The sequence below is a fragment of the Channa argus genome, chromosome 9, assembly GCF_033026475.1.
Source record: "Channa argus isolate prfri chromosome 9, Channa argus male v1.0, whole genome shotgun sequence".
Taxonomy (NCBI): domain Eukaryota; kingdom Metazoa; phylum Chordata; class Actinopteri; order Anabantiformes; family Channidae; genus Channa; species Channa argus.
In genome coordinates, this window is record NC_090205.1 from 2334808 (window position 1) to 2350189 (window position 15382).

A 15382-nucleotide genomic window follows, 5' to 3' on the forward strand; every position below is an offset into this window, starting at 1 on the left:
AAAATGTATTACTAAATAATTAGATACCATAACCCCTTGGTTTCGGTAACTACAGAATGTTTTGCAAGAACAAAAACAAAATGTTCCAAATTTTCCTTTCCATTACATTCTCTGTTGTCAAAAACAGAATATGACAAATGATTTAAAAATTCCTACTGCTTTATGGTCATTTTCATATGAAGTTCACAAGCAAAGTCTCTCCACAATAAATAATTTACCTTCTTAACTAAAAAATCTGCTTTTTACCAACGTGTTTGCAAACACTTGTGCTCTGTCTACAAAGTTTCTAATGTGTATCTTGGATTATGATGCTCACAGTAAATTTGAGTCTCAGATATCAGGACAATATCACTGGGATTTCCTGCAGTACATATTCTACACTGACATCATTATTCTGTCTGAACTCCATTTCACTACTACAGTTCTGCATTAGTACAACTGATATACTGCATGATAAAATATTCAAAAAAAGGGATTCAAGGAGATAAATGTTTAACATGGGAGTAATGGTGAATAAGTGATCAGTCATGACATTTTTGACAAAACAAATATTGACATTTAATAGATATAATAAATTGCGTCACTGCATTTCATCTTACATATGAAAGTATACATTTTTCAACATTAGTTCATGTCAGAACAACCTCTTGAGATGTTTAGAAATTTCCTTCATCTTCAGTCCATATATGAGGGGATTAAAAAGAGGGTTATACAAAACTAGCTGTAGAGTCATGATTAAACGTGCAGTTTTTGGAAAATCAGATTCAAGTCGAACTGTAATAACATCATATGTTATCAAACAAAAATAGTTGACTAAAACAAACAGATGAGGTAAACAGGTCTGTGCAGCCTTTTTCCTGACTTCTCCACTACTCCGATAACATATTATAAGTATCCTGATATATGTAAAAATGACAAAGAACACAGGAATAAACACAACATTAAGCAAAATAAATGCACCAAAAATAGATATCGCTCGTGAAACCACACAGAAAAGTTTGTAAATTGTGTTATTACAAAAAATGACTTTCAGAGTGAAGCTACAGAGTTTCTGATTAGCACTAATTACGGCAAATCCCACAAGATGACAAGCAGGCAAGAGCCAAGCTAAAGCCAGAATGATGATGATGGTTTTTTTCCTCATGATAGTTGGATATTGCAGAGGTTTACATATAGATGCATATCTGTCATAGGCCATAGCTGCCAACAGTAAAAACTCTGAACAGCCTAAAGTATAAAACATGAAATATTGAATAATGCAAGCCTGATGAGATATGATCTGTTTTTCAGATAAGAAGTCGATCAAAAGCTTTGGGTAGATGATAGTGCTGAGAAGAACAGAGTTCAGTAACAAAGCAGCAATGAAAATGTACATAGGCTCATGGAGGTTTTGGTGTTTCCAGATCAAGTACACAATAGTACAATTACTGCAGATTATGAGAATGTAAACTATAAAAACAATCGTGAAATAAAAGTATCTGTATTTATTAAGTTCTACATGTCCATCGAGAATTAAATATGTTACATTCATTTCTTCCTCCATAAACAAAGTCAGATATTATTATTTTACCAAGCAGATACTATAACTGTAAAATGTAGATAAGAATTTAAACAAGTTGTTTTACTTTAATGTTTGCAGATTTCCCCTTTATTAGAAAGCTTTATTGTCTAATTTGTTCAGTTACCTGAGGTTAAAATTCCAACTTCTGCAAAGAGAACTGCTGAAACTGGTGAATTTGTTTTATACGGCTGTTTCAGTCTCTATGGATCTCATTAAACTTTCCAACATGAGTGACATGTAAACAACTTTACCAAACTCTGGAGGCCTGACTCAAGTTTACAACCTGCTAAATCATTCTGTGCCACAGTAAACTGCATCATTATATTTATGTCTATTGAAATCAGCTAAATATCTTTAAATACATAAATTGATTGTTTCATGCAATACATAGATAACTGTAAATTGTCATTATCCCCCGTTACTTTTTAGCACATCACTCCAAATGGGCACTTTCCATTGTTCCATTTAAATTGCCCTTGACATATTTTTAAATTCCATGCACTATTACATTTGGGTGTAAATGTTTGCATCCACTTATTTTGAAATTAATAATCTTAAAAAATCCACAAAGCTCACACCACAACCCCTGTAACCCAAAGTCTGTAGCAGCCTTTCTCAAAACGAGCAGTTTTGGTGCAAATGAGTTCATGCTAACCGCACCCTGATTGATACATATCAGCTAATACAAATCATAATCAGAAGTAATATGATTGATCCTTGAATGCTCAAGCAGTGTATTGAAAATAAACTTACAGTAAATTACTGAAAATGTTCAAAAGTTTGCAGAAGTTTGCATGAATCCTCTTGGTAATTAATTTGTAAAATCATGTATCTGATCTCAAAAAGAACTGTCAGCACTTAATGATTGATGATTGGCACCAGGTGTGTTAAATTGGACTCACACTTTAAATGTCCAAGTGGGGGGATCTCCAGGAACAGTCCCAAGTAGTTTGCTGAGAACAACAAAAACAGAAAGCCCTTGGTGACGTCTAGGTATTAGGCAGCAAGCTTAGAGTGTGAACAAATCAAATGAGTTTTGGAAGAATTTTTTCGGTCTGATAAGAACAAAGTTAAATTATTTGGTCATAATTCAAAGGAGTATGTGTGGCAAGAAAAGCAAAACTGCTTATGAGGGGAAAAGCATAATTCCCCACAGTCAAACCTGTTAGCAGCTCGATGAATGAAGCCAATAATTAGCATATAGCAATATAGCAAAGCCTCCTACTATCTCTCAAAAAGCTAAAAATTAACAGGCAGTGGATCCTTCAACATGACAATGATCCAAAGCACAAAACAAAGTCAGGAATGTTTTCAAAAGAATGAGGTAAATGATTTTCCACTGTCTTTCAATTCTCCGGACTTAAGTATCAATAAAGACCTGTTCGTAGATTTGAAGAAGGCTGTTCGTGGCAGACAACCAAGCAAATTACACCAAACTTTTGAGCTCGTACGATGATATATTACCAAGAAAAAAGAAATGGTTAGAAACCAGCATGTGAGGTAAACTGGTCTGTGTAGCCTTTCACCTGATTTCTCCACTAATTTAATACTACATAATACATATACATACATATTTGGTGTATGTGAAAATGATGAACACAAGTAAACCAACATTATTTAGCAAAATAAACTCACCATTTCTCCACAGTGTGAAAAAGCACAGTTTGATTGTCTACTGTGGGGGTCTAACGTTATGGCCCTTGGGGTGTGTTTTGGCTCATTATGGTCTTCAGAGAGTAGATGAATACAAAAACGTGTGCCATGACCTCAACTGTTAGTTGTAGTTATTCTAAACGTCATCAATACACCCACAAGTCTTAAATGGAGTAAAGTGTACTGTAGATATGTAATGATGCAAAACTTAGATGTTTAGATTTTCCATTATCAGTCAAGGGGGTGTCTGATTGGTCCCAAAATTATCCTGTAGCATAACAATAAGCAGCCAGGGCATCATTATAAGTTATTAATAATAATCACATACAGCGTATTTTGTCCTAGACATGTTTAAACAAACTGGGCTGAGAGTTAAAACAAGTTAATACACCTTGATACAAGGTGGCTAACCAATAATGATACATCATCAATTATTAGTTCATAATCTTTTATTAAAAACATTTATATTAAATCCAGAAAACTTAATGTTGTGGCTGATTAATGTAAACAAATATATGTAAAGCTGACAGCTGATCTGTAACTGACTCTGTACAGTGTGAACAGTACATTTGCAGGTTCTGGCCAAGTAGAAAGGCTAATTTACTTAATACGTCAGACACATTTTATAAAAGGTTGTGTTTATCCAATAATGGACAAAACGAGTAGAGAGCAGAATCCTACACTGGTCCAGTTTGAAGACCTGTCCCTGTGATAGACCAGCAAAGATCAACTAGGACTAATCTGATACAGACAATCGACCCAGGACCAGATAGAGCTCATTAAAAAGATTTATGTTGCCCAAACAGTTGGAACTATTACCTTTTCAGACACACAGGTGGTTAATTGTGGTTTAGACTTTATCTATCAAGAATGAATCACATTGTCACAATAATTTCATGAGAAGACACAGAAAATATTTTATTCCAACTTTATGGGCAAAGGTGTTTGTCCAAATATAAGCTCAGAGCTGCTGTGAGAAAATGAAGGCAAAAGCTGAGCAAGCAGGACATATACAGACTGATGACACAACATTGATCATCTCTCACATTAAGTTGGCATTTTGTCAGACAAATACTTTGCATAGAAATGAAGAATCACATGGTTTCCATTACAGATGAGATTATGCATTACATTAGTTCATTTTCTGTCGACAGAACAACCCTTTAAGATGTTTAAAAATTTCTTTCATTTTCAATCCATATACAATCGGATTGAAAAGGGGATTATAAACTACCGGTAAAGTCATTATTAAACGAGCAGTTTTTGGGAAATCATATTCCAGTCGAACTACAATAATATCATATGTTATCAATATAAAATGATTCATTAAAAGCAGCAGATGAGGTAAACAGGTCTGTGCAGCTTTTTTTCTGACGTCTCCACTGCTGCGATAGCAGATCTTGAGTATTCTGGTGTAAGTATAAATGATGAAGAACACGGGAAAACCCACATTATTTAACAATGCAAACACACCAAAAATAGTTATTGCTTTTGGAGTCACACAGAAAAGTTTGAAAAACGTGTTATTACAAAAAATGACTTTCAGAGTGAAGCTACAGAGTTTTTGATTAGCACACATTGTTGCCAGTGTCAGAAAGTGACAAACAGGAAAAAGCCAAGATAAAAACAGAAATATAATGATGGTTCTTTTCCTCATAATAGTTGGATATTGCAGAGGTTTACATATAGACACATATCTGTCATAGGACATAGCTGCCAACAGTAAAAACTCTGAACAGCCTAAAGCATAAAACATACAATATTGAGCAATGCAGGCTTGATATGATATGATCTGTTTTTCAGATAACAAGTCAATCAGAAGCTTTGGGTAGATGATAGTGCTGAAAATAACAGAGTTCAGTAACAAAGCTGCAATGAAAATGTACATAGGCTCATGGAGGTTTTGGTGTTTCCAGATCAAGTACACAATAGTACAATTACTGCAGATTATGAGAATATAAACTATAAAAACTAACATAAAATAAAGGTATCTGTATTTGTTAAGTTCCACATGCCCACCAAAAATTAAATATGTTACATTTAATTCTTTATCCATGAAGAGACTGAATAATATTTAATACCTGCACTGGCAAATAATAAAACAGGAATAGATAAATAACAAAATTAACAATTTCTGTTACCTGACCTTGAAAATTCACTAGTATGTGCTCATCTCCAAATCTTTCAAGTAGAACTGTTGGAGTGTGTGAAATGCATTTATCAGCGTGCTGGACCCTCCATGGATCTCATTAAACTTTCCACCACGAATGACTAACATGTAAACAACACCATCTAACTCTGGAGATTGGGCTGTATTAGTGCCTAATAAATGGCACATTTTTTTTCTCCTAGAAACTGAAACTGCTAAAATGTTTCACTAGAATTACGTCCATGACCACCCAGATGCACTTATTTATATTATTTAAAAAGCAGCCATATGTGAAATGGGATTATGAAACAGTTTGTGCTGCAAAACAGCTGACTAAAGTCTTTGATCATAGCAGTGGGACATGGTTTAGCACATCTTGCTGGCTGCCCAGCCCCCCAATTCACAAAAATGTATTTCTAAAACAAAGTCTCTTGATATAGTTTTTAAAATCAATGCACATCCTTCTCATGTAGCTACTGACCTTGTGATGTGCTTGTTAAAGCCAAATATGGAACCTAAACATACAGGATTTCTTCCTGAGCAACACACCAAAAGGATTTGTGCTAGTGTTTTGCCCATCACAGACCTTCAAACCACAGTTGTGTTAGAGGAACCAAAAGGTCTAATTAATATAGAAAATATTTCTGTCTGCATTGTTGCTGTGCTGCTCAGCACCATGGATTGTGTTCTCAGCATCATAATAGCATAATAGAGACGGTCATTCTGGTGATAAGTGGATACATTCATTAAACATCTCTACACAAAGTTTTGCAAAGTCAGGATGTGTTGTAACCATTGAATTTTGACATCAAATTAAATGTGGAACTTTGTATAGATTTAACAGTGTTTCCTCTAGAAACTTTTCAGACAATAGGTTTTCCTATGCCCCTTTGATTGGTAGAATTCATGTAGGGTCAAGTAAAATAAAGTGAATGTTAGGATGTTTTTATTGCACACAATTAATAACTCCTGTATGTTTTACTGTGGACCTCAGTTGAAGGCCTCCAACAGGCTGTTTATGCTAATGACATATACAACAGAATATATATATATATATATATATATATATATATATATATATATATATATATATATATATATTCCTGCCAATTATGAAAGAAAGTTTAACTGTTCTAGTTTTATAAATATTTTTAAAAAAAATCTGAATTACAATAAAAGTTCAACATTCTTTTATTTAAAACATTGTTTTAAGTTTATGAGGCGAACAAACTGGAACTTGCCAGATTGAAAAGGGGTAGTCTAATATATCAGGTTCAACTTTAAACATCCCATCAATATAATTTCTTTTTGCTTATGTGTGGACTTGGTTTACCGGCACAAAATCATGTTGTCGGACCTAATGTCCCTGCTCTGCATATTAAACATTACATACAGCCAGTTACAGGCCATGGAGAAGCAACAAGAGCAATGTGCACTTCAGTTGTGTTCTTCCTGCAGCAACGTGCAGATGTGAGCCCATGTGGGTTGCTGTTTTAGAATGTGACAGTGTTTAACAATCAGACAAGACTGTTTGTCAAGGTTTTGTGGATGGACCGAAAAAAATGCGAAATACAAATTAATTTTATCTCTTTTAAAACGGAACAAGGGAGGAATAATAAATAAGCCAGGCTGACAGGCAGTGAATATAGAACAAACTCTGTACATAAATAAAGGAACGAAACAAACTAATAACAGAACACGGGATATCAAAAGAGGTAAAGGAAAAATCACTTCAACAAGGACGACAAAACGGGCGACGGCCGAAAAAATAACTGGGCGACTAACTAACTATAAAGGGAACTGGGACAACTAAGGAAATGTAAGGGAGGCAGAACACAAATATGTGTGAACAAAAACCCAAATTTAAAGGTGGCACTGAGTGGATAAAGTACAACCAAAACATCTAAAAGGCGTCACAGGAGCAACTAGAGGGTGAAACAAACAAAGCAAGTGGGGAACTGGTATGACGAAAACGAATCAGGTAACATACACTAAGCAAATTACATTGTGCAAAAGGCCTAAAATAAAGACAACAGAGTAACCAAACCTCAGACTAATATACAGGTAACAGACTCCACATAACCAGGGTCAGAATACAAACACCATGGGACAAGCAAACCAGAAAGCAAGCTATTGAATGGATAACAAAGAGGGAGGAACTGGATTTAAAAAGGCAGGGGAACAGGTGTAACCAATTGTTTATGGTGATAAGTGGTTAAGCTGGAGAAGTGAACTGGGAACAGGAAGTGGGGAAAAGGGGTACAAAATAAAAGCCAAAGAAGGGAAGTGAATATGACTGACCATTTGATTTCTCTGTTTACGTATCTTTTCGCGCTAACGCCCTTCCCACTCTTCATGCACTCATGTCCCTCTAGCGCTACTGTAGCTCTCACTGAGCAGGGGGAGGAGGGGACAAATGAATGGTGCATTTAAAGACTGAAACGGACAAATCATACAGCCGTAAGTCAACTTCGAAAGCCTCTTTGCAAAAGCTGCTTCTCATTCTTCGGGCAGTGAAATTTTGGCAAAACATTAACGAGAACGACTCTCGGATCCCTTATTATTATTATCCATTATTGGAAAGGTTACATCACTAGATATAAGAATATTTTTTTTGCCTGTTGTGCAGGCATGGCGGGGGGCCTCTTTGGCATGGCGGCAGCCATGCTTGTACCAATTGTACATTAATGCTGGTTGTGTGTTACATGTGTAACAATTGACTTCTTGCCTGAACCCTCTCAGAAGATACTAGCTCTGCTACCCATAACTTCTAACATTTCCTACTGTACATGTGAAACGACAGTTATGGTCAATGTTGAATGCGTTTTTATGTGAACGGGGCCTAACAATTTGAGTCGGCCCCCATCTCTCTTCAGCCCTTAGTCTCAGCAAAAGCTCACTACAGGAATGGTTGTTGAGCACCTGTTCTACAATTATTACACCCTTGATCGAACCCCCAACAGCTGGACTTGATGAACAGTAAGAACTGAAAATGGAAAGTGTGTACATCTTTAACATTTTGACAGGCCCAAAGCAGGTTTAACAACACAAATGGATTCAGGCCTCTAGAGTTTGAGAAAGTTGTTTACGTGCTAGTCTGCAATGGTGGAAAGTTTAATGAGATCCATGGAGGGTCGAGCGGTAGAATAAAAGCATTTGACAGGCCAATGAAGTTCTCTTTGCAAGACTTGGATATGGGAACATACTAAATGTATTTTATAGGCAGGTAATCTGTGAAATAAAACAATAACAGCTGATATGATTAATTGAGCGAAGAAATCCATGGAAGGTAAAGCACTCAAAGCAAGTCACAGACATCAGCAGTATATGCTGAATAAGTGAATGTCAAAGTCCAGTATTTGTCAATGAATTAGAGAATCTAATACAGGAAACATGTTACTGAAAGATTCACACTGAAGCCTCAAAGTCATGTAGTGCTGTTATATCATCTGCTTGTTAAGTAACAATATTTGACTTAATGGAGGAAAATTTAAATGTAACATATTTAATTCTTGGTGGGCACATGGAAGTCAAAAAATACAGACACATTTATTTTATCATGTTTTTAATAGTTTATCTTCTCATAATCTGCAGTAATTGTACTATTGTGTACTTGATCTGGAAACACCAAAACCTCCATGAGCCTATGTACATTTTCATTGCAGCTTTGTTACTGAATTCTGTTCTTTTCACCACCAACATCTACCCAAAGCTTTTGATCGACTTCTTATCTGAAAAACAGATCATATCTTATGATGCCTGTCTTGTTCAATTTGCACTGTTTTATTCTTTGGGCTTTGCTGAGTTCTTACTCTTAGCAGCCATGGCCTATGACAGATATGTGTCTATATGTAAACCTCTGCAATATCCAACTATTATGAGAAAAAGAACCATCAGTATCTTTTTGGCTTTAGCCTGGCTTCTGCCTGCATGTCAGGTTGCGTCAATAGCTAAAATGTGTGCTAATGAGAAACTCTGTAGCTTCACTCTGACTGTCATTTTTTGTAAGAACACAATTTACAAACTTTTCTGTGTGACTTCAAAAGCAATAACAACTTTTGGTCTGGTGAATTTGGTATGTTTTGCTGTTTTTCCAGTCGTGTTCATCATTTTTACATATATCAGGATACTACAAATCTGTTACCACAGCTGTGGAGAAGTTAGGAAAAAAGCTGCACAGACCTGTTTACCTCACCTGCTGGTTTTAATCAACTATTTTTGTTTGTTTATGTATGATGTCATTACAATTCGACTGGAATATGATTTTCCCAAAATTCCACGTTTTATTATGACTTTACAGTTAATTGTGTATAATCATCTTTTTAATCCACTTATATATGGACTTAAAATGAAAGAAATTTATAAACATCTTAAGAGTTTGATCTGTCAAGATAAAATGCATTAATATGATCAATATTAAGATTTCATTTTAAATGCTGAGATGTGATTTTTCTGATCTATGGGAAACGTTTAATGTCATAATTTATACAGGTTCCAAGAAAATAGAATGAGAATTCTTTACACACTAGTTTTACTCTTCTTGTATGAGCCTTTACTTTTGCATCAAGAACTTTTCAAACACTGTCATTCTCTGACTCTATTGACAATTTGTTTTTCCGAAAATGAGAAATTAAGAGAAATCCACAGCATAAAGTGAATATACATATTAAATATATTCAATGTGAGATAGTTTCTCTAATTATATTTGGGTGTAATTATTATTATCAATAGAGGAAGATTCATTAACTTCCAACAATTTAAGCAAACAGGTTGAATTATATACCACTTATTTTTACATGTAGATGTGTCAGGAAGAATAACTTTGAATGTATGGAATTAAATTATACCCCATTTACTTATTCACCTTGTTCATATGGCCGATGAAAGCAAATAAATTAAACACTTAATTTTCCATGTTTTCTGTATTATACAAGAGCATAATTTGAAAAGATATTTAAAGATATTTTCCCTTGTTTATCTTAAGCTGGGGGTTACATCAAGGCACCAACACAAGTTTCCATGAAAAGGCTAGACTCATACATTATACACAGACCCAGGCCCGAGAAATTGACAGACTTAAGGTTATTTTTTTCTCAAGTTGTCAGTTGTGATAAATTCAATGAAAACAAAATTTCATTTCGTTAAGGATTGAGCTGATTTATTGTAAATACAGACACGGCAGAATACAGGGGTTCAAAACATGACGTCGCAAAGAAAATTATTCCTCTGATATGAATTTTTTTAACATGTGTTAGAGGAAAGATTGTGTAACATTAGCTTTAAAACCATGTTATTGGGCAGTTTCGCAAATTATGTTTCCAACAGTAATTCATTAGAATCAGATTAAAAGGTGCAGTGAATAATCCACATGACGAGTGAGCCAAAGTGTATTCAGTTATTTATTAAAATTCTAAGATTTTTTTCATCTTTTTGAGTTTTTATCATTTGAATTTCAGTTATGGAAACATGTCTTTAACATTACACAAACGAAAGCAAAATCCAGCCGTAATCTTTATTAAATACAGCCATTAAACAGAAACAGTCATGTTGGGGCAGCTGTAGTTCAGTTGGTAAGGCAGCTTTCCAGGCTCCACAGGGTCAGTGGTTCGACTCCGGGTCGCTCCTGGCTACACGTCCATGTGTCCTCGGGTAGGACACTGAAACCCAAGTTGCTCCCGGTGGGTCATGTGAGCACCTTGCATGGTGTGTATGTGAGTGACTCTGTAAAGTGCTTTGGATAAAAGCGTTACACAAACACACGGTGAATTTACCATTTATGTTTTACTTAATGCCAACTGGAGTCAGGTGTTAGCAAACCTAGAGTCCAATCAACGCAACAAGAATGGACGTGTGGTTTAAACAGGGCCACTGTGATATTCAGAAGCAGCATCAGCTGATGTGAGCCATGCCCTGTAAAAAAAAGAAAAAGAAAGAGGTCTCAGAAGACATAAGATCAAGACTTTTTGATTTTCATGTAGCTGGAAATAATCGCGTGATCTAAAAGACGTTAGATGTTCATTAGGCCGCCAATAAATGATGATTTGGTGCTGTGGCTACTAGTGATGGGCGGATCGATACCAAAATATCAATATTTCGATCTTGACGGCCAATTTTTAAATATCGATTCTCAAGTTAAAATATCGATATTTTCTGTTTATTTATTCATATTTTCTCTGCAGTCATATCCAAATGTTTTCTGCTCCTTCTACATAAATTTGTATATTATTTGTGATGCACCGCATAGGAACTACTTTTCCTTCCGCCGATCCGCCCCACGATCCACAATCTTCAACTAAACTTCTTCGACACGTGCTCGGCCGGCTGGCGGCTCCGCCTCCAAACACAGGCAGCATTTCGGAGCGAAATGTATCATTTTTATTCACGGACTATTTCGCTACGAACGTTCTGTTTCAAGAGAATTGTAGAAATAGGCAAAGTGTGTCTAATCCATAATTGGTTTTAAACAAAGGGAAGGAAATACAGATGGGTATATAAGACATACATGTAGATGAGGGCGAGTCATGGATATCAAGTGACATAAACTGTTCACCTGATAAAGAAAGTGTCATGCTGTTGTCATGGAGATAAGTCAGAACGTTAATACGTTTTATTTAAAATAATGAAAATGTTAAAAATGCCAATAGGTTGAACAATGATGTTGCTGTCGTTTTAATGTTTTTAATTATTCCCTGTAAGGGCTCACGTGATTGTGTTTCATCATGATCAGATGACAGAATTAAAATAACACTCCGGATATCGGATCGGATCGATATCGCGATACTAGCCAAGGTATTACTTGGTATCGGATCGAATCTGAAATCACTGGTATCGCCCATCACTAGTGGCTACTCCCCATAGACATGCCCAGCCAAGATCACTTCAAGGGCACCATGCAGAAGACTCAGTGAAGCAAAAAGACAAACCCTAGAGTAACAGCTAGAGCTTTGAAGGAGTCATTGACTTCTTTAAAAAACTTCTTGGATGAGTAACAAAACACTTCTAACCAAGAAGAGAGAAGTCCAGTTGACATGATTCAAGCTTCGGAGACACAATTGTCTTATACTTCTCTGCGTCTCGTTAACTGACATGCTATTGTAGTCAGATCACCAAATCTAAATCCAACATTCTCACAGTTTCTGATGTTGATACCTTGCTGGATGAGGATTTAAACCATCTCTATACCCACGTTCTGGTGGAAACACCAGAGGCAGCCATGTCACACTCACAGGCTTTCAGTACCCACATCCTCACAGTGTAGAAACATAACCTGTCACACACTGAAGGTGGTGGACCCAAAAAAGCTGCTGGACCTAAAAGAATTTCTTCACAGATACTAAAGACCGTGCAGACCAAGAGACAGGTTCTTTAACCTGTCCCTACCTCGGTCTACTATTCCACCCTGCCTGAAGTCCTCTGCAATTGTCCCACTGCAAAAGAAGGACACTGTCAGAGGTCTTAACAACTAGCAGCTAGTAGCACTCACCCCAATAATCATGATCTGTTTTGAGAAAATGGTCGAAGGTGACATAATTTCCAGCTTCCCATCCACACTGGACTCACAAAACTTTGCATTCAGAGCGAACACATCTGCAGAGGATGCCACTGATATATCTCTCCATACAACTCTGGCTTAAGCTCCCCCTTGATCACTGTTTTCCTTTCTGACTGGTCAACAAACTGTTCACCTTAAGGCTTTTATGGTAATTGACTTCTTGCCTGAACCCTCTCAGAAGATACTAGCTCTGCTACCCATAACTTCTAACATTTCTTACTGTACATGTGAAACGACAGTTATGGTCAATGTTGAAGGCGTTTTTATGTGAACGGGGCCTAACAGTTTGAGTCGGCCCCCATCTCTCTTTAGCCCTTAGTCTCAGCAAAAGCTCACTATAGAAATGGTTGTTGAGCCCCTATTCTACAATATTACACCCTTGATCGAACCCCCAATAGCTGGACTTGATGAACAGCAAGAACTGAAAATGGAAAGTGTGTTTAAAACATCTTTAACATTTTGACAGGCCCAAAGCAGGTTTAACAACACAAATGGATTCAGGCCTCTAGAGTTTGAGAAAGTTGTCTACGTGCTAGTCTGCAATGGTGGAAAGTTTAATGAGATCCATGGAGGGTCGAGCGGTAGAATAAAAGCATTTGACAGGCCAATAAAGTTCTCTTTGCAAGACTTGGATATGGGAACATACTAAATGTATTTTACAGGCAGGTAATCTGTGAAATAAAACAATAACAGCTCATATGATTCATTGTGCGAAGAAATCCATGGAAGGTAAAGCACTCAAAGCAAGTCACAGACATCAGCAGTATATGCTGAATAAGTGAATGTCAAAGTCAAGTAGTGCTGTTATATCATCTGCTTGTTAAGTAACAATATTTGACTTAATGGAGGAAAATTTAAATGTAACATATTTAATTCTTGGTGGGCACATGGAAGTCGAAAAATACAGACACATTTATTTTATCATGTTTTTAATAGTTTATCTTCTCATAATCTGCAGTAATTGTACTATTGTGTACTTGATCTGGAAACACCAAAACCTCCATGAGCCTATGTACATTTTCATTGCTGCTTTGTTACTGAACTCTGTTCTTCTCAGCACTAGCATCTACCCAAAGCTTTTGATCGACTTCTTATCTGAAAAACAGATCATATCTTATGATGCCTGTCTTGTTCAATTTGCACTCTTTTATTCTTTCGGCTTTTCAGAGTTTTTACTGTTAGCAGCCATGGCATATGACAGATATGTGTCTATATGTAAACCTCTGCATTATCCAACTATCATGAGGAAAAGAACCGTCAGTATCTTTTTGGCTTTAGCCTGGCTTCTGCCTGCATGTCAGGTTGTGACATTAGCAACAATGTGTGCTAATCAGAAACTCTGTAGCTTCAATCTGACTGTCATTTTTTGTAAGAATACAATTTACAAACTTTTCTGTGTGACTTCAAGAGCAATAACATCTTTTGGTCTGTTCAATTTGATATGTTTTGCAGTTTTTCCTGTAGTGTTCATCATTTTTACATATATCAGGATACTACAAATCTGTTACCACAGCTGTGGAGAAGTTAGGAGAAAAGCTGCACAGACCTGTTTACCTCACCTGCTGGTTTTAATCAACTATTTTTGTTTGTTTATGTATGATGTCATTACAGTTCGACTGGAATATGATTTTCCAAAAATTGCACGTTTTATTATGGCTTTACAGTTAGTTTTGTATAATCCTCTTTTTAATCCACTTATATATGGACTTAAAATGAAAGAAATTTATAAACATCTTAAGAGTTTGATCTGTCAAGATAAAATGCATTAATATGATCAATATTAAAATTTCATTTTAAATGCTGAGATGTGATTTTTCTGATCTATGGGAAACGTTTAATGTCATAATTTATACAGGTTCCAAGAAAATAGAAAGAAAATTTTTTACACACTAGTTTTACTCTTCTTGTATTTGTATGAGCCTGTATTTTACTTTTGTATTGAGAACTTTTCAAGCAGTCATTACCGAACTGTTTTGAATTCCACTTTGTGACTCTAATAACAATTTGTTTTTCTGAAAATGACAAATTAAGAGAAATCCCCAGCAGAAAGTGAATATGCATATTAAAGTTATTCAGTGTGAGAGTTTGTGTTCATATATTTGGGTGTACTATATTTGTTCCTGTACTGTTACACTCAATGGGAATCGTGCCCTATATTGAGATTCACAGTCAGCTAAGCTCTCACTTGCATCATTTCCTCCAAAGAACAGGCGCATGTGTATTTTACAGAATTTATTGCAAAAGAGTGTGAAACTGAAATGAAACACAAATACAGGAAAGACATTCAGTTACTAATGCATAAAATAATTTCCATTAAAACCAAAGGATATGTACTGTGGTTCATAAGCACATCAAGGAGTTAACTTAACTTGACATCAATAATCTCAAACTCAGACTCGCTATTCGCTTATATGTCTCAAATAAAAGAGCTCCACACTACTTATGGATGTAGACTTTGAAAAGAACA

The 15382-nt window shown here is 35.9% G+C and overlaps 3 protein-coding genes across 3 annotated transcripts; 2 read left to right on the forward strand and 1 right to left on the reverse strand.

The window, feature by feature from the left end:
* Positions 1-634: 634 nt before the first annotated feature.
* Positions 635-1543, reverse strand: LOC137133219 (olfactory receptor 6N2-like). Its single transcript, XM_067516588.1, has one exon. The coding sequence runs from the start codon at positions 1541-1543 to the stop codon at positions 635-637; it is 909 nt and encodes a 302-aa protein (XP_067372689.1).
* A 7298-nt stretch (positions 1544-8841) lies between these two features.
* On the forward strand, positions 8842-9768 carry LOC137132880 (olfactory receptor 11A1-like). The gene has a single exon (XM_067515895.1). The coding sequence runs from the start codon at positions 8842-8844 to the stop codon at positions 9766-9768; it is 927 nt and encodes a 308-aa protein (XP_067371996.1).
* Positions 9769-13757: 3989 nt separating this feature from the next.
* On the forward strand, positions 13758-14684 carry LOC137132881 (olfactory receptor 11A1-like). The gene has a single exon (XM_067515896.1). It carries the CDS (start codon positions 13758-13760, stop codon positions 14682-14684), a length of 927 nt encoding a protein of 308 aa, XP_067371997.1.
* The last annotated feature ends 698 nt before the right edge of the window (positions 14685-15382 follow it).

Coding starts and splice junctions, on each gene's coding strand:
- LOC137132881 (XM_067515896.1), top strand. CDS start 13,758: ATGGAGGAAAATTTAAATGTAACATATTTAATTCTTGGTGGGCACATG.
- LOC137133219 (XM_067516588.1), bottom strand. CDS start 1,543: ATGGAGGAAGAAATGAATGTAACATATTTAATTCTCGATGGACATGTA.
- LOC137132880 (XM_067515895.1), top strand. CDS start 8,842: ATGGAGGAAAATTTAAATGTAACATATTTAATTCTTGGTGGGCACATG.